The sequence below is a fragment of the Odocoileus virginianus genome, chromosome 16, assembly GCF_023699985.2.
Source record: "Odocoileus virginianus isolate 20LAN1187 ecotype Illinois chromosome 16, Ovbor_1.2, whole genome shotgun sequence".
Classification (NCBI taxonomy): Eukaryota; Metazoa; Chordata; class Mammalia; order Artiodactyla; family Cervidae; genus Odocoileus; species Odocoileus virginianus.
Genome location: NC_069689.1, coordinates 20,804,436 through 20,820,704, shown reverse-complemented (window position 1 = coordinate 20,820,704; position 16,269 = coordinate 20,804,436). Strand labels below are relative to the sequence as shown.

General features: G+C 42.3%; 1 protein-coding gene across 6 annotated transcripts; it reads right to left on the bottom strand.

Moving 5' to 3' along the window:
• Positions 1–559: 559 nt before the first annotated feature.
• Positions 560–16,252, bottom strand: CATSPER2 (cation channel sperm associated 2). 6 transcript variants are annotated; one of them, XM_020881495.2, is made up of 13 exons: positions 16,197–16,252; positions 15,371–15,517; positions 14,462–14,635; positions 13,787–13,855; positions 8,736–8,908; positions 8,080–8,235; positions 7,685–7,809; positions 6,127–6,305; positions 5,815–5,914; positions 5,438–5,494; positions 2,578–2,786; positions 2,049–2,216; positions 560–686 (listed from the first exon to the last, which is right to left on the bottom strand). In XM_020881495.2, the coding sequence occupies exons 2-13, from the start codon at positions 15,513–15,515 to the stop codon at positions 655–657; spliced, it is 1,587 nt and encodes a 528-aa protein (XP_020737154.1). In that variant the 5' UTR covers positions 15,516–15,517; positions 16,197–16,252; the 3' UTR covers positions 560–654. The 6 variants fall into 6 exon arrangements, with proteins under 6 accessions (XP_020737154.1, XP_020737155.1, XP_070334063.1 ...); XM_020881496.2 differs by lacking the exon at positions 16,197–16,252 and adding an exon at positions 15,914–16,168; XM_070477962.1 differs by lacking the exon at positions 16,197–16,252 and having other exon boundaries at positions 5,815–5,900; positions 6,215–6,305; positions 15,371–16,168.
• Between the last annotated feature and the right edge of the window lie 17 nt (positions 16,253–16,269).

Genomic DNA, 16,269 nt, shown 5'->3' with positions numbered 1-16,269 from the left:
GAGAAGCAATGTTCTCAGAGTAGCAACGGGAACAACTGTTGTTGCTGCTGAGTTGCTAAGTCACATCCAACTCTTTTTGACGCCATGGACTGCAGCACCGGGCTTCCCTGCCCACTATCTCCCAGTTTGCTCAAATTCATGTCCTTTGAGTCAGTGATGCTCTCTAACCATTTCATCCTCTGTCACCCCCTTCTTTTGCTTTCAGTCTTTCCCAGCATCAGAGTCTTTTTCCAGTGAGTTGGCTCTTTGAATCAGGTGGCCAAAGCAATGGCAACAAGAGTTTTCGATTAGTTACACTCACAGCTTCTGGGGTCTCCTCACCCCCAACCCCCAGGGACCTGTACCCACTAGTGAGGTAAATTAGGATTCTACCAGGAAGTAGATGCTTCAGAAAAGATGGGGGCCCTACTGACAATGCCAAGGGAAGAGTGAGACTCAGGAGCTGTGGAAAGGGTAGAAAGCCAACGACTGGGGCCCCCAGCGGCATCTGAACCAACTTTCACCTGATCTTGTTATCGTTTCAGTATCCCCTCTGTCTCCGAGACAGATCACTGCACAGTTATCAACAGGATTTATTAGACTTTGAATTCTACATTTCCAACTATTTCCTTCATTTATGTTGGCCAGAAATAGTGAAGCCATCCACTGTCAGCTTTACTTGTCTTCAAAGTTCATCAGTGCCTGCACTGTAAAGAAACAAATAGACTGTGAGGCTGGACACCTGAGAATATTCAGAACATACAAATGTTTGGTGAAGATCCTGCTTCTCTGGGTTCTAGGTTCCTACTCATCTTTACTAATCTTTACTCTAAATTAAGCTGTATGAGTCTGTCCTCTTTGCCACAGATGAATTAACCAGTATTTAAAGAAACCACCTTGCTACTTTTACCTCTCTTTCACCCTGTTCTCAGAACACATGGGGAGGCAAGGCCAGGACAACTGGAAAAATGCACCATTCTGAAGTAGGCAAAACCCGTCTGACATTCTGCTCTCAATTCCATGTTTCAGTGTTACAAATTCCTCTTAATGCTCTCCTGTGCCCACCTCTGGGGGGCACATTCCTCTTCCCCCATTGATATTTTCACTTTGGGTTGATTTTAGCCAGGTATTAGGAGGATAACACTAATCCATATTAAACTGCAAAAGTATAAAAATGCCCCTAACTCTTCTAGTTTTTTTATTTTTACAGGAAAAATTCATTGATCCAAATTCATCTCCAGGTAGTGAAATCTCAAGTGAGAAATAAGGAAAGATAATTTTCAGCAGGTAGTTCTCTGCTTAAATCAAACTCTGCTATTTCAATCACATATTGTCTCTGTATCGGCCGACTCTAGAAAGGACTGAAAGGAAGAGAATTCATAAATCTCTTGAGGACAGTGGGCTCTTGAGAGCTTTCTGCCAACTATCCAATCCTCACAGCTATCAAACTTGAGCCTGAGGCCCTTACTGCCTGGGTCTAAAAGGCGACCTTCAAAGAGAGGAAACACGCATTACAAAAGGGGGTGGGCTGCCCAAACAGAGCAAAAGCCCACCTTACTATCCTAATTCCCAATAGCTGGAACTGGATACTTTTCTCTTGGGAAATCAGCTCTCAGACATCACAAGATTTGTGTCCCCTACCAGGGAGATTCCCATGTGGCAAAGTGGTAAAGAACCTGCCTGCCAATGCAGGAGGCACAAGAGACGAGGGTTTGACCCCTGGGTGGGGAAGATCCCCTGGAGAAGGGAATGGCAATCCACTCCGGTATTCTTGCCTGGGGAATCCAAGGACAGAGGAGGCTGGTGGGCTATGGTCCATGGGGTCACAAAGTCAGATACGACTTAGTGACTAAACAATAATAACCAGAGAAGCAGAGTTGCCAGGTCCTCACTAGGTTAGAAGAAATCAGGACATATGCCCAGAAAGTGATATGCCAAATGCTGAATTTGCCTTTTTTAGGTGTGAGGTAGAAATTCAGAGGCTGAGATGCCACAACAGTGAACATACTCTGTCTCCCCAGTTATATATGCTGTTCTGATGAACTTAACTCCTAGCATCCATGGCATACCTGCAAACTCTTGTAACCGCTTACGCTCTTCCAGGTTATACTGAAGCTCTTCTAGCAACTCAAAATACCGGAAGAGTGAATCTCTAGGCCAGACAACACGTTCATCCTGATCCATGTCCATTAGCCCAGGCAGATTCTGGTGCACGTGAGTCTCCCAGTCCAGCTGACCTGGAGGGAGGAATGCTTCTTAAAAATATATTGAGATTCATGGAAGTTGGATAAAAGCTGATAAATTCTATGGGGGTAGAGGTGGAGAAAGCAGGGATGAAAGAGGATATGGGAAGCAGAGGAGGAAAAAATGTGTAGCGCCAAGAAACCACTTTTACAGTAAACAAAGAAAGCCACACCATACTTTTAAAAACTGCAGCAGAATCACAGAGGAGGTGTGAAGAAAGTAATCAAGGCCAGAACATCGGACTGGTGGAGAAAATGGGGAAATAACACACAGTGGGAGGACTCTTATTAAGATTTTGGGATGTCTCATGGAAAAGAGGGGTCTGAATTCAACTGGAAGAAACCTTCTGCTTACCGATAGGGTCATAATATCTGGAGCTAGAAATAGACGAGCAGGAGGAAGATGAAGAGGAGGAAGAGAAGGAAGATGTAGACTTTCCCCTTTTGGACAAGGACTTTGTTGTTGACTTAGATGCTTCTGCACCCTTTCTAGTGGCACTCTGTTTAGACTCTTGTTTAGAAGCTTCTGTTAAGTCTGAAGCTCTCCTTTGTTGACTGGCACCTCTGTAAGTGAAAAGGGAAATTTCATTGCTTCAAATACATCTACACAATATAACTAGTTCTATCACTATTCTAGTCCTGGCCCTGGCCTAAAAGTAGAACTTAAAAGCAATGAGACATCTCTGTTGTGGCATCTCAGCCTCTGAGTTTCTACCTCACACCTAAAAAACTGCTGCCAAGATCTAAGCTTAAGCATATCTGACCTAAATTAACCAACGGGATGCACTTCTATTAGTGCCCTTCACTGCATAATTTCTGTGCTCAATCTTACCCAGGCTTTCACAATCCACACTCCACCTTATTTTGCAGAGTTTTAGCCCCACCCACAGCCCTTGGCCCTATGTCTATTACACCACAACTATGCCCCCTGCCCCCTCGATTCCATCTCATTATCAGAGGACCGTGGGCTCAGGTCTTCATGTCTTCTCCATTTACAGTTGCTCCTTTGGGGATCTCATCTCCTGAGTTTAAATGCCTGCTAGATCCCTGGTGGCTCAGATGGTAAAGAATCGACATGCAATGCAGGAGACCTGTGTTTGATCCCTGGGTCAGGAAGACCCCCTGGGGAAGAGAATGGCTACCCACTCCAGTATCCTCACCTGGAGAATTCCATGGACAGAGGAGCCTGGCAGGCTACAGTCCATGGGGTCATGTCAGACACGACTGAGTGACTAACACTTTCACTTCAGATGCGAATTTAAGCCCCTTGTCCAGATCTCACTCCTTAAACCAGACTTGTATATATAACTTTTACTCATGTAGAAAGCTTGAATGTCTAAGGACATCTTAAATCCAATAAAAACTAAACTCTGTTCCCACCAATCTTCCATTCACAGTCTTCCACATCTCAGCTTACTGACCCTTCCTGCTCAGGTCAGAACTCTCATCCTTAATTCTTCTCTCATAACCTACATCCAACCCACCAAGAAATCCTGTTGATTCTACCTTCAAAATATATCTTTAAAATATATATATATATATCTTTTCTCATTAGTATTGGTGCCACTCTGGCCTGAACCATCATCTCTTGCTTGGATAGCAGCATAGCCTAACTAATCTCTACACTTCTCTTCTTGTTCTTCTTATAGTCTATCATCAACACAGCAACCAGACTAATCCTTCTCTCTTTTGAAAATATTTATTTGGCTGCACTGGGTCTGAGTTGCAGTGTGTGAACTTAGTTGCCCCAACACATGTGGGATCTTACTTCCCAGAGCAGGTATCAAACCTGCATCCTCTGCATTGCAAGGTATATTCCTAACCACTGGACCACCAGGGAAGTCACCAGACTAATCCTTCTTAAACGTAAGTCATTACATGTCGTTACTCTGCTATGTTCCCCTTTTCACCCAAAATCAAAGTCTAAGTCCTTACAGTGGTCCCCCCAACCCTATCAGGTCCGCATTGTCTTTCTGACCTCATCTCCTATCACTCTCCCCCTGCTCACTCTGCTTCAGTCACAATAGTGTCCTTGCCATTTCTCAACCAGCACCAGGCATGCTTCTTGTTTAGGACCTTGGTACTAGCAGTTCCCTCTGCCGATAACACTCCTCCCATAGATATCCACGTAGTAATGCCCTCACGTCCTCCCAGTCTTTGCTCAAATGTTACGTTCTCAATAAGGTCACTCTATCTGTTTAAAATTAAAACCCATAATGAATCCCCACCCTATACTCCAATCCCCCTTAACCTGTTCTACATTTTACTTTTTCATAATGCTTATCATATTTAAAAATTTTTTAATTGAAGTATAGTTGATTTGCAATGTTAGGTTAATTTCTGCTGAACATTGCAAATGTTATACTCAGTTATACACAAATATACTTTTTATATTAAATGCTTATCATATTTTAACATATTAATTTTCTTTTTAATACATTCATTGTTTATTGTCTCTTTCCTCCTACTATTTTATATAAGTTCCAATGAGAACAGGCATTATTGTCTATTTTGTTCACTGATATGTTCCAAGCAACTAATAAGTATTCAATAATTATTAGTTGATGCATTTCTTCTTTTTCTTTCTGCTCTCTTGTCTACTGCTGAATATTCAAGGCTTTGAATAGCATCTGTTTCATGGAAGGTACTTTTACTAGTTTCCTATGGTTGTGATAACAAATTACCACAAACTTGGTAGCCTAAAACAACAGAAATTTATTCTCTCACAATTCTGGAAGCTGGGAATCTGAAATCAACATGTCAACAGGGCCATGATCCCTTTGGAAGCTCAAGGACAGAAGGTTCCTTGCTTCTTCTAGCTTCTGGTAGTTGCCTGGCATCCACTGACTTCCTTTGGCTTATGGTTGCATCACTCCAATCTCTGTCTCTGTCTTGACAATTTCTCCTATTCTGTGTCTATGTCTTCTCTCCCATATCTTATGAGGCTCCTTGTCACTGGACTTATGGCCCACCTGGATAATCCAGGATGATTACATCTCAATCCTTAATTTATTTGCATCTGCAAAGACCCTTTTTCCAAATAAGGTCATGTTCACAGGTTCCAGGGGTTAAGACACGGACATATCTTCTTGGAGGCCACCATTCAACCCAATACAATAAGTAGTTATTGAAGGAACAGAACCCTCTCTCGAAGCCAGTCTTCACCTTTGGTTTTCTACCTCTTTCACAGGTGTGCATCCCACTTCACTCCTAACCTGGCATCCAGTTTGCTAATGCTTGACCTCTGTGCCTCAGGGATTAGGTTTTGTCTCCTGCAAAGAAAAAAAAAAAAGGCAAAACAGTGAAGAGAGTTACACTGAAGCAGGAGGGTAGTAAGAAAAAAGAAGAATTCTGATCATTAAGTGAAGAAAACTGAGTGAGGAGAACAACTTGTAGTATAGGAGTGAAAAAGAGCAGGAAAGCCCTGAAAGTGGATAAAGAATCAGGCAGTATTTTAGAGCTGGGGAATTCTAACTCTGAGGCAAATCTGTCACACAGTGGGAAATGGGATGAAGGCCAAAGAGTAGAAATAGGGGGTGAGATCAGGAAACCCTCGAGAACTGAAGGTGTGTATGAAAACAAGGCAGCAGACCTCTGGATGATCTGCCGCTTGAATATGTCGGCTTTGTACTGGACCTCCAGGTGCGTCATCTCCTCGTTCAGCTCATGCCTGATATTCTGGAAGTTAGTAACTGCCCCAAAGGGCCATTAGGAGTCGGAAGGCGGCGGTGACTAGACCGGGGGAGACAGCTTGGGTGGGGAGAAACCAAGTGAAATATCCATTCCAGGGCCCACACTTTCCTGTTACATCAGATTCTCCTCCCTCGGTAATCCAGCAAACCTAGCTTTCACTCTAACTTCTTCCCAACCACCCCCTCCCACCAAGTTTCACCTCTATGCTTACCCATCATGGCTACTATGATATTTCGAAAGATAATGGAACCAAGTAACAACCAGAGGATGACATAGATGCTGCTGAAGGCGCGACTGACCTCAGGCACCTTCCAGGTGTCCTGAAGCAGTGCATACCAGTGATCCAGGGTGAAGAGAATGAACACGGTTACTATGGAATTCAGTAGGTCCCTAAAGGAAAAGGAGATGTGTGTACAGAGGGAGCTAATTCTCTACGAAACACTATCATTCATACTCTCACAGCAACATAAGAGCACTTCTTTGCAGTTTGCTCTGACTTTGGCTCCTTTCCTACCATACTCTTTTTTTTTTTTTAACCTAATCTTCAGTTTGAGATTATTTTACTTGCTTTTCCCTTGTTATGAATAATCTATAAATATCTCTCAGTATTCCATCAGTGCCTGGGGCACAGTAGGTACTCAATACATAGGTATTAACTGAATGTTTAAAAATTGAATCACCAGGGAGTGGGGTTCAGGATGGGGAACACATGTACACCCATGGCTGATTCATGTGAATGTATGGCAAAAATCACCACAATATTGTAAAGTAATTAGCCTCCAATTAAAATAAATAAATTTTTAAAAATTGAATCACGAACTACACATTATTTTTGCACATTCATTCTACACTGTCCTTCAGTGTAGTATGGACTTCACCTAGTAGAATCACAAATTTAGCAAACATCATGCCTACTTGGTTTGCTGCATGAATTGATAGCCAAGTAAGTGGATGGATATGTGGCATAAACATGTGATTCCAGATAATGAATATGATGAATATATCACAAAAGATCTCAGAAGATATCTAAATTTTCCCTGTTATCCCTCCATATACAAATTATTGAAAACATCAGAGCCTGAATAGAATGAATTCTATGACTTCCCTAAATCAATACTCTTACAAAACCACCTGTTAGTCTAAGATAGAGAAGTGCTGACAAGATTGGATTCCAATTCATAAATAACTTTGTCTCCTCTAAATCCAAATAGACTTTCTACTAGTAATCAGAGTTCTCTAGACAGAGATAACTAGAATTTTACTTTTGAAAGAGTGTAAGTATGTTCATGTGTAACTTCTACACTGAGAGATTGCAGTAAAACCAGTGACCAAGCTCAAGACTCATGGTAACACTTATTGATCACTAACAATGTGTGAAATGCTGTGTAAGTGCTTAAATAAACTACATTATTTATCCCTATACTCTTGAAGTTATGCTACTTTTAATCCTATTTTTCAAAAGAGGTAACTGAAGCAGAGAAACCAGGGCTTAACCAATGGATATACTGCTTTTTAAAGGTAGTTGATGAGGGTAAGTTTGAATTTGCAAAACCCAGAGCAAACCAGGAACTAGCTGCCCTATTCTCAAAATTGGAGCTAATACCACTCACTATTCTTTGCTTTCTCTTTCCCTTTCCCTCCAGTGTTCTTTTCCCATTTCTAACAACAGACTATACTTGTATTACTGCACTTTGGGTTCGCTTCCCAGTCTCATGTCCAGATTCTCTCCCCCACCTTCCAGGCTCCCCCCACCACCCGGTCCTGCCTACGAGAAGCACTCATGGTACTCCAGGTCCTGGCGAGGTGAACGGGTGTAATTCTCGAAGAAGTAGACACCAGCCACGGCAAAAATGTAGAAGAAGATGAGCAGCAACATCAGGAGGAAGGTCATGCTCTGAGGGCCATGACCTTGAGTCAGAGCTGAGCCAGACTAGGCTGATGGCCACCTGCAGCCCAGTTTGGCCCACCCTGCAAATCCCCCACCAGACCCTCGCTTCTAGCCTCAGCCCAGTCATCTCTTAAACACAGTGGCTTGTCCCCAGCCCTTTCTCGTGGACATTTCACAGGGTCCTTATTGCCTTCTTTCACCCACCCAGACTGTTTCCTGTTATACCCCCATGTTTTTCCACTTTGCCCACTTGATAGAGCTGCAATAGTCAATTACCTTGAGGGCCCTGACCAGGGCCAAAATGATGACTCGAACTTGATGGAATCGCGCAAAGAGTTTAAGAGACCTTAGCAGCCGGCAGATCCTCAGCAGCTGGAGCCATACAGGCTGGCTTGTTACCCCTGCCAGCACCACAATCTCAGGTATCAGGGACTGTAGGAAACACACATTGTGAGTAAAATATACCCTCAAGGCACCCAATACAGCTGCCCCTTTTTTATCTCTTCTTTTTCATAGTTCTTTGGTCATCATCCTTTGAATAGCATTTTCTGGGGACTGTTTCCTATTCAATATCCCTATAAAAAATTACTTAAACTCTGCATTTCAACTTGCTCAGATGTAAAAAGGGGATAAATGCAGTGCTTATCTCATTGGATTACTGTGGAGCTCAAATAAAAAAAAAAAAGGCAAGTAAAACAGGATAGTTCCTGACATTTAATAAGTGCCTGGTAGAAGTTATTGCTGAGGTTAATGTGATTAGATTCTTCCTTGCTTCTAATAACAATTCCTGCAATGCCTGACTTTTAGTTTCAGAGAAAAAACAACCAAAATAAGGAGGTTGGGTACATTTCTATTTGTTTCTTCCTATACTGTAATTATCTTGTCTTTCTCAGTCCAGTAAATTAATCTTCAGGATATCTATCTATCCTTACCAATACTGTGACCACAAAGTCAAAGACGTTCCAGGCATTCTTCCAGAAGAGGAAAAAGCTGGATAGCCACATAAGAAGGATCTCCAAGATGAAAACAAGCAAGATGAACCAAGCTGCCACCTCCAGAGTCAGCTTCAGTGTCTCTAATCGGGTATTTGCAGATTCGAGCAATTCTGTGAGAACAAAGGATGAGTAAAGCTTAAAGAAGGGGGAAGTTGAATGATAGAGAATGATTTGCAACTGCTAAAAAGTCACAGTTTTGCCCACTGATATGCCATTTTTCTTTTGGAAAATGAAGGAGTTTCTCTCCTTCATACTGTTGTTGCTTCAACCTATGAAACAGAATTAATTGAACATGAAAAATAGCTTCAAGTCATCTCCTGTTGGTACTGGTACGTGTTGACAGCTGCAAGTTACTGCCTTCTCACTCTGGGGTCACAAAATCACCAAGGAATTGCTTAACTACCGCCAATGCTGCCTGCTGTCCGTTGTTTGGTGTTACCAGAACACCAAACTTCACAAAGCAGCAGTGGGCCATCAGAAAAGAATGAAAATGTAGGGTCATGGTATGGAAAGTGTTTTATAACATATCTAGGCACAAGAAACCAAGTTCATGGGATGTATTGGGCTATAATAAGAAATTACCTGGTTATTTTTATTTATTTGGCTGTTATGAGTCTTCACTGGGGCACATGGGCAGCACACAGGCTTCCCAGCACAGGTGTTTCTCTCTAGGTGTGGTGCGTGGGTGGGTTTAGTTATGCAGGTGTGTTTACCTGCCTCTCAGCATGTGGGATCTTAGTTCCCTGACCAGGGACTGAACCTATGTCCCCTGTATTGGAAGGCAGAGCCTTAACCACTGGACCACCAGGAAAGTCCTTTTGTTAGTTTTAAAACTTTCCCTCTCTAGTTTGCCTAAAATTGATTTTATTCTGCAAACTGAATCCAAACTGAACCCTCTGTAGAACCTATCTATTTGCTAACTTCGACTCCTTAACTCATCTTTCACCCTCTTCACCTCTTCCATACACTTAATAGATGTATATCATGCTGTAGGAAAAAAACATTAAGATCACATCACTCTTCTCTTTCACCCTTATCAAGAAGCTCTAGTTCTTGTACACTATCTGCCACTAGTGTGGTATCATTTACAAATCTGAGGTTGTTGATACTTCTCCCAGAAGTCTTGATTCCAGTTTGTGATTCCATCCAGCTCAGCATTTTGCATGATGTACTCTGCATGTAGATTTATAATCAGAGTGACAATATACAGCCTTGTATTCCTTTACCAATTTGGAACCAGTCAGTTGTTGGGTTCTAACTGTTGCTTCTTGGCTGGCACACAGATTTCTACGGAGAGAGGTAAGGAAGTTATCTGTTTGTTGTGATCCACACAGTCAAAGATTTTAGTGTAGTCAATGAAGCAGATGTTTTTCTGTAATTCCTTTGCTTTCTCTATGATCCAACAAATGTTGGCAATTTGATCTCTGATTCCTCTGCCTTTTCTAAACCCAGCTTGTAGATCTGGAAGCTCTTGGTTCATGTACTACTGAAACCTAGCTTGAAGGATTTTGAGTATCACCTTCCTAGAGCATGAAATGAGTGCAAATCTACTGTAGTTTAACATTCTTTGGCATTGCCCTTCTTTGGGATTTGAATAAAAATTGACCTTTTCCAGCTCTGAGGCCACTGCTGAGTCTTCCAAACTTGCGGACATATTGAGTGCATCACTTTAACAGCATCATCTTTTAGGATCTTAAATAGCTCAATTGGAATTCCATCACCTCCACTAGCTTTGTTGACTCAATATATAACGTCACATAAAAATTCATTTCTAGCAAATCATATACTTTCTTTTATCTTTTTTTTTTCATGTTACAAATAAATGCACCTTTATTAGACATATGTTTACTTTTATAATCAACAAATGGCTTTGTTTTTGCTCCTCTGAAATATTTGCTTTTAGGATCAGAAATTAAGCTCATACCACTGGGGACAGTAATGTATTTTGTCTTAAAACAGTTGAACATTTTAGAAAGTATAATGCTAGCTGTCATAAGAAACAAACCAAAATGTGAAGTGGAACAGTCATGGTATGTTTATTCCTCACTTGTATAAGCAAATCATATACTTCCTTTTAAAAAAAAAAAAGCATGATCACTTATAAAATGGAAAAAGTATAAATTTACTCACATTTTATTATTAAAATTATATAACACTAAAATAAAATAGTAACATGTTACTCTAAAATATTATTTTTACTTCAGTTTATTTCTCCATATCACAGGAAAAATATGATAAAATAAAATGATTATAATTACTAAGGAGGTTTTCAAAGTTATATATATTTTCCTGGGAAACAAAGTCATAGGACAACAAAGATTGGGGAGCTTTGATCTAGAGAACTGTTACTTACATTACTATTTTTCTCTCTATCTCTAACAGTAATATTTATGATCTGGAAAACTGCTTTTAAAAATCTAAACAAAGTCTTAATGTTTATCACACAAATTAGTCTATTCAAAAAAACTCTTGTTGTCACAAATTATTTCCCTCTGCCAAATCCCTCCTGCCTTTCTATCATGTGTGCATGCTAAGTTGCTTCAGTCCTGTCCAACTCTTTGCAACCCTATGGAATATAGCCCGCCAGGCTCCTCTGTCTGTCCATGAGATTCTCCAGACAAGAATATTGGAGTGGGTTGCCATGCCCTCCTCCAGGGGATCTTCCCAACCCAGGGACTAAACCCTCATCTCTTATGTCTCCTGCATTGGCAGGCGGGTTCTTTCCACGAGAAGGTACCTAATGATCTTGCCAGGTGGCTGCCACACAGGAAGTCCACCCATCCTCTGGCACAATAATCATATTTCATATTCAGCTGTTTTACCAAAAAGAATGGTTAGCGTTTTTCTATTTTGATTTGCCCATTAGATCCAAGGAATTCCATATATTTACTGCCCATTAGATCCAGGGAATCTCATATATTTACTTTATTCTAAGGCTTAAGTCTATACCCCTAATCCTACAAGGTAAACACTTGCCAGTTATCATGATTAACAAGAAACAGGAAATGTGGGTAAAATCCTCACCACAGTGGGGAGGAAATAAAAGAGTTCAAAACATATAGTATACTGGAGTTGGCCAATGATACCAATTACTGTTGTGTCTTAAGATACTTTTGACCTGACTGCATTAAAAGACTACTGTTAAGGTGGGAAACTTCCCCCAAATAGTGATGAAACAAGGAAGTGAGTACTTCTACTATCCTTTCTGAGTGGTTTGTTTGAGATGATAATCAAATGAGTTCTTGATTTTCCAAATATTCTTTTGCTTTTAATACATTTCATAAAATTTATGACAGGTTTTAGAGTCATTTACTCTTTAAGTTATTCTTCTGGCTCATCTAACATCTTAGTTGTACCTTTACATACATTGTGAACTTTCTTATTTGTACTTAAATAATCTTTCTAAATCTATTTCTAAAAATGTAAATGTTGGATCACCCGCTGATAGGCACTCAGTATCTCTATTAGGAGATTATTTAAAAAAAAAAAATACAGTATGTCCGCTACACACGAACCTTCAAGTTGCAAACTTTCAAAGATGCCAATGTGTGTTCACACATCCAATCACGTAAGTTAGCTCATGTGTCTGGTGTACACGGTCATGCGTGTGCATCCTCTACTAGCGGTTGTGCTTTTGTGTACTTTACTGTACAGTACCACATAGAGTACAGGATCTTTATTTCAACACCAGGATGTCCAGAAGCAAGTGTAAAACAGCAGTGATGTAGCTGGTACTGCTAAGAGGCACCAGAAATTGGAGGTTCAGAGAAAGGAACAAAGAGAGACAAGAGAAAGAAGTAACTGAAGAACCAGAGAGAGTCACAACGCAGGAAATGGCGAGGGGATTTTCTTTGAGATACTATTAGCTTTTGAGGCACAGAACCCGAACATAGAACAGTACACAAAAGGTTGCAGCAGCCGTTCAGAACACAATCCAGTGCCCCCGTGTCATCTGGGACAAGATAAAAAAAAAAGAGCTATGACCCAGACATCACTGGATCGTTTCTTTCATGAGCCTAGATAGAAATGAATTCAGCAAGGAACCAGAACCTTTCAACACCTGCCATCAACATCAGGCGTGAATGAAACTGCAGCTTGCCCTCCATCTCCTATTGTCGATGATACTTCAGCTCTACCATTTCCCTCCTCCTCTCCCTCCTCATCAGTACCTCTTCTTGCTTGGTCACTTGATGCCAACTCCTGTGTGCCAAATCTCGTAACGTACCTTTCAAGGTACTGTACTGTGAGATTTACAGTATTTTGTTTTCTTCAGTTTTTAAATTTTTAAAAATTTATTTTTGGCTGTGCTGGGTCTTTGTTGCTGCACGGGCTGTCTCTAATTGTGATGAACAGGGACGCTTTACAGGCTTCTTGCTGTGGTGGCTTCTTCTGTTGCAAAGCACAGGCTCTAGGGTACACAGGCTCCAGAGCACAGGCTCAATAGCTGTGGCACACAGGATTGTTCCTCCATGGCATGTGGTAGCCTCCTGGATCAGGGATCGAACCTGTGTCTCACGTGTTGGCAGATGGATTCTTTACCACTGCGCCATCAGGGAAGACCTTATTTGTTTTTTCTTTACATATCATTTGTGTGAAAAGTATTATAAACCTATTACAGTAAGGTAGCACTATGTAGCAGATGGTCTTAGTTGGGTACCTTGACTAACTTTGTTGGACTTATGAATGCTCTCAGAATGACTCGTTCATATGTAGGGGACTTCCTGTATTAGACTAAACTAACACAAGAAATACAGCTGGTTTTCCTATCTCCAATTCCTTAGGAGTCGACAACCCCTTCCTCTAAGTGTCTGGACTAACTTAGACTACTTTTGAGAGCCCTCCCAATGTTTCTAGGCCTTGGCAATTGCACAAATCCAGGAGACTTAATATAATTGTCACTATCACAATTCAAATAACATTCAAAAGTGTAAAATGATCAACTTGAAGGAAAAATGACTCCCATCCTTTCATTCAATGTGAGTTCTCACCTATTTCAACCATCAGCACAATTGTATTCAAAAAGATGAGGAAGATGATAAAGTTTCTGAAGATAGGACCTGTCTTCTCTTAAGAAAACATACAGAATGAAGTTCTTTCTAATTTATGCAGGTGACATAATTAGGGCAATAAAACCCTAATGAGAAGAAAATGGAGTTTGGGAAGGAAAAAATAAGTCCTTAGAGAGATGATGAGGCAAGAGAGAGTAAAATGGGATAAAAATGAGTGGTAAGAGGAACCTCCCTGGTGGTCCAGTGGTTAAAATTCTGCCTTCTAATGCAGGGGGTGTGGGTTCAATCCCTGGTCCAGAACTAAAGTCCCACATGCCCTGGGGTATAACCAAAAATTAAAAAAAAAAAAAACACAAAAAACTCTTGTTGGGGGTGGGGAGAATAGGAGGAAGGGGGCTAGTTAGGGAGTTTGGGATCGCCGTGTACACACTGTTATATTTAAAATGGACACCCAACAGGGACCTACCGCATAGCACAGGGAACTCTGCTCAATGTTTTGTGGCAGCCGGGATGGGGGCGGAGCTTGGGAGAGAATGGATATATGTATATGCATGGCTGAGTCCCTTTGCTGTCTGCTATCACAACACTGTCAACTGGCCATACTCCAATAAAAAATAAAGCTTTTTAAAACAAATAAGTGGCATGAAAGGATACGCTCAAGGACCCATCCAGCCCATAAGGAAAGAGGTGGCCTCATGCTGCATCGCACTCGAAGGGTGCTCATTAGCCTCTGGGCATGTGTAATCCGTTCTACGTGACGAGGTTTTATGGAGAAGCGCACAAGCTGGTGTTGATCTCCCAACATAAGATTCTTCAGATGGGAAGAATCTACATCAAAAATAAAAGAGACAGTGGATAAATATAAAAAGAAATCTTTGGGAGTATCAAGAGCAGGTAGGGTTGAGGGGCAGGAACACTTAAGTAATGGACTCCCCCGCACCCCCCGAGTATAAGGGCTTACCTTGCTGTTCCTTCACACAACAACTAATACTAGTTTGAAGTAAGAGCTAACCTATTGCTTATGACCAACACTGTTCATGCCCAAGATAAGTTACAGCTTCAACCCTCAAAGTTTTATGTGTCTTTGGTAGAAATATCCAGGCCAGCCAGGATTACTAGCTATCCTAGGCCTGAAAACAAGGGACATAGTTCTATCTCCTGGATTCAGAGTTTTATTTATTAAGTCTTTATCAAGTTTGGTGCAACTTTTTAAAGCTGCAACCAAACCAATCTCCCCTGAATTTTCCACCCTTAAAATTTTCTCTGCTTCCTACTCTTTGGAGGGTGTGGTTACATGTGTGTGTGTGTGTGTTCAGTCACTCAGCTGTGTCCCACTCTTTGTGACCCCATGGACTGTAGCCCCCTGGGCTCCTCTGTCCATGGGATTTTCCAAGCAAGAATACTGGAGAGGGTTGCCATTTCTTCCTCCAGGAGATCTTCCCCACCCAGGGATGAAACCCGCATCTCCTGCATTGGCAGGCAGAATTCTTTACCACTGTGCCACCTGGGAAGGGTGTGGATGGGAGCCTTAAATGCGTCTTAGTGAAGAAAGAGGCTGCTGACCAAGTATCTCTCGGATTGTGTGCCGTGGCACAGCTTGGCTCAAGCCTTGCAGGTGCTCGATGAGAGAGAAAGTATCAATGAGCCGGGAACGAATGGCATCAGCCCGGGGTAGCTGCATGTGTCCTGATGGGTGATAAGTGGCCATGTCTGTTAAGAAAATAAAAGAGTGTCATTTCATTTTTGGAGTTGCACCAAGACTTAGAGATTCTCTTCCCTTTCTCCCAAGGTCTTCGAACTTAAGAAGACAAATACATTGTACTCAGACTCAAGGCCTTTTGAAACAAAAGGAGACGGGAGTCATTAAAGAATCTGCGTAGTTGATTAAGCGGCCAGGCTCCTTCACCCGTGTGACAGCATTTCTAGTTAAATGCAGCAGCCACAAAAGATAGAGGAGTCCTGGGGTTGGACAAAGAGGAATTCAAGCACCTGGACCTGAAGGAGTCAGGTAATGCAATGAGGTGGGACAGGGGGAGGGCTCAGGGACTGCCCCCGAAAAGAAAAACCCAGTTCCACGAGGAACTGGGTAAAAGGCAACAGCCTGACATTTTGAAGATGTGTCCGATCCCAAGCGTGACCACTCCAACGCGCTCCCTCGGGTGCCAGCTCCTTCTCTCAATTCCCGCTCCTGGGCCTCATCTCAGCCCAGGCTCTCTTCCGCCCACTCGGCCCTGACTTCAACTCCTCCGCCTCCGGTTCTGGAGCCCCCAGAGGTCGGCTCTCCGCAGGCGGGATGAGCTCAGGGTCGGCTCCCAGCTCCGCAGCGCCACACGTCCGGCTCCCCCCCGGTCCCGCCCGGTCCCGGGTTCCGGCTGGCCCCCGGACCCACCCCCCAGCAGCAGCCAGCGACCCGGGCCCCCCTTCGCAGCCCCGGTCGCCCCGGCGCTCGCCGCCTCGGCCCC

What these genes read in the sequence shown, in the direction of transcription:
- CATSPER2 (XM_020881495.2), bottom strand. Translation starts at nt 15,515, where the DNA reads ATGGCCACTTATCACCCATCAGGACACATGCAGCTACCCCGGGCTGAT. An exon ending in ACTTTGTGGTCACAGTATTG is followed by an intron (nt 8,236 to 8,735) that starts GTAAGGATAGAT and finishes TGTTTCCTACAG; the next exon opens with TCCCTGATACCTGAGATTGT. An exon ending in ATTAGCAAACTGGATGCCAG is followed by an intron (nt 2,787 to 5,437) that starts GTTAGGAGTGAA and finishes TTTCACTTACAG; the next exon opens with AGGTGCCAGTCAACAAAGGA.